The sequence below is a fragment of the Physeter macrocephalus genome, chromosome 11, assembly GCF_002837175.3.
Source record: "Physeter macrocephalus isolate SW-GA chromosome 11, ASM283717v5, whole genome shotgun sequence".
Classification (NCBI taxonomy): domain Eukaryota; kingdom Metazoa; phylum Chordata; class Mammalia; order Artiodactyla; family Physeteridae; genus Physeter; species Physeter macrocephalus.
The window spans coordinates 82331523-82333841 of record NC_041224.1 but is presented as its reverse complement, the minus strand read 5'-3'; the positions used below and the strand labels follow the sequence as shown (position 1 = coordinate 82333841).

The 2319-nt window shown below is 47.4% G+C and overlaps 1 protein-coding gene across 1 annotated transcript in view; it reads right to left on the bottom strand.

The window, feature by feature from the left end:
- LOC102991930 (uncharacterized) overlaps positions 1-60 on the bottom strand; it is a 13578-nt gene extending 13518 nt beyond the window's left edge. Inside the window, exon 1 of the mRNA XM_055088471.1 lies at positions 57-60. Within this exon, the coding sequence (XP_054944446.1) occupies positions 57-60 (4 nt within the window). The remainder of the gene's footprint in view (positions 1-56) is intronic.
- Between the last annotated feature and the right edge of the window lie 2259 nt (positions 61-2319).

Below are 2319 nucleotides of genomic sequence, written 5' to 3'. Positions count from 1 at the left end.
CCCGCTCCCCTCCCCCACCCTCCCCGCCTCCCGCCCGCAGCCCCAGGTCGCAGTACGCATGCGCACTACCGCCCGCCCGCCGCGGCCATTGGTTCTGCGAGCTTCCTTCCACCCCTTCCCGGGAGCGGCCCCACGCACGCTCGCAGGCGTCTTCCTCCCGCCTAACAACAACTACTTCAATACTACTGGCTAATTCTGACCCCACCCCTTCAGCTGCATCCCCGAGGATAGGCTGGTCTTAATGCCATTCACCTTCCGTAGGTGTTTCTGGTTTTCTTGAGGGATCCCAGCTGGCGATTGGCTGGTGATGGAACCTTTAGGTTTAGAGCTGGGCTGTTGCTTTGCGCCCCGCAGTGCGGACCCCTCGGGGAAGGCTAGGGGGGGTTCCTGGAGCGGCGTAGGCCAGGCCAGTATTGTTAGTACAGTGCCCTAGAGATGAGATAAGGGCTTCGCCCCTGGAAAAAGCTTGGAATTCGGTGTTTTCGACTTCAGATTTTTGTCTTCTTTTTTTAAAAAAAGGGGAATGATTGACAGGATGACGAGCAAACAAGATGCAGGTTCATAGCCCTTGGGCAAGCAGCCATATCTGAGGAGATATAGAACTCAAGATTTTTCTTCTAAACAACCAGTTCTTCCCTAAGGGTCAGAGTTAGGGCCAGTTTTTTTAAACCAGCGCATCCCCCTAGCCCAATATCCGAATTGAGATGCCATTTATTTGAGGGTTTGTAAGCTTCTTGTTGCCCGTTTATGAGAGGCAGGCTATTAGTATGTCCGGTGTCCATCGGCATTATGAATCAGTATCTCATAATCCTGGCTGGGCCAGATTCCACCCTTTAGGGAGTGTTTGTTAAAGGGATAGTTTGAACCTGAACAATCATAGTTTACCTGCCAACCACCTTCTCCCAGTGAATCAGGCAAAACAAGCTTCGCTTCTTTTAAGCAAATCTCACCTTTTTTATGTTGTTTTCATTACTTCTTCCTACTTCAATCTAGAAGCAACTCTTGGCAGACCAAGGAATAACTGAAAACCTAAACCTTCCTGAAATGGATGGGAAAAGAAAAAGTGGCTCTTTCCCAATGCCAGCATTTTAGAAATCTTGCTCCTTTGGGGACCTGGTAAAAAGGAAAGGAATGCTAGATGCTCTTAGTCTTAACGGATTTATTTGAGGGAGGGAGTCTTGGGGAAAGGTGAGCAACTCTGAAATTCTCTTGAGACCCTGTTCTTGGATTAGAATAAGAGAATGTTAAATACTCATGAGGCCTAGGAACTAGGTCTGGCCCCTCCTTTTCAAAATGACACAGTTGTTAATTAACTTGATTCAATACGGCATCAGCTACTTAGGGCAGAACTAGGACTAGAACCCAAGTCTCCTGACTCATAGATCTTGGGTTCCTTCTATGCAGACTGGCCATCCTCCTTAGCAATATAATTTGAGCTTCAAGTGGACACACAAAAAGAATGCTCCTTGAATTGAAATTAAACTTTTTCCATTTAACTAACAAGAGAATTCCCTTACACAATGTAGCTTTGAACATTGTAGACCTGCAACAGGCTGTTTTCTCTGAAACAGCCCCACGCTGAACCCTTTTTCCTCATTCTTCCTGATGTGTTCTTGCTATGCTATGGTTCACCCCCTCTTTTCCCCTCCTACCACTACCTGAAATCCATCTGTGATTCTGCTTGTCCAGATTCATCACCACGTACCTCTATGCCAGCAAAACTGGCCTGAACAGGTCTGCATTAAAAACAGGTATGGCTGAAAAACATTGAGTTAGCTATGTGCCAGGCATTGTTCTAAGCCCTCATTGGTGGTTAACTCAGGTGATCACACAACACCCCTGTGAGAGACTATTATTATCTCTGTGTATTATCTTTATTAGGAAGCTGAGGCACAAGGAGTTTAACTTGCCCAGGTCCACACTGCTAAGAAGTATTAGAACCAGGATTGAACCCAGTTGTCTGACTCCAGAACTGTTCCTTTCTGCCTCTCCCAGTTTTTTGTTTTTTTTTTTGAAGACTGCCCCCTTGCCAGATAGGTTCAGTTGGATCTCCTGTTGTGGGGAGCTGTCTGATTTGCCAGCTGCTCCCTCCCGACTTCACTGAAGTGCTTCACCTTCAGAATCAGGCCTCCCTCCAATTGGGGAATATCAGACCCATACTAACTTAATCCCCAGACCTGGGTCCCATCCGATTGCTGTCAACCTCCTGGCATGCCACCTGGGAACCATCTAGCTCTCGTTTTACTCCTGTTTGATTGCGGACCCCACAGTTCAACGGTGGAGTGACTCCCCTTTAAGAGATGCACTTTGGGTGTCTTA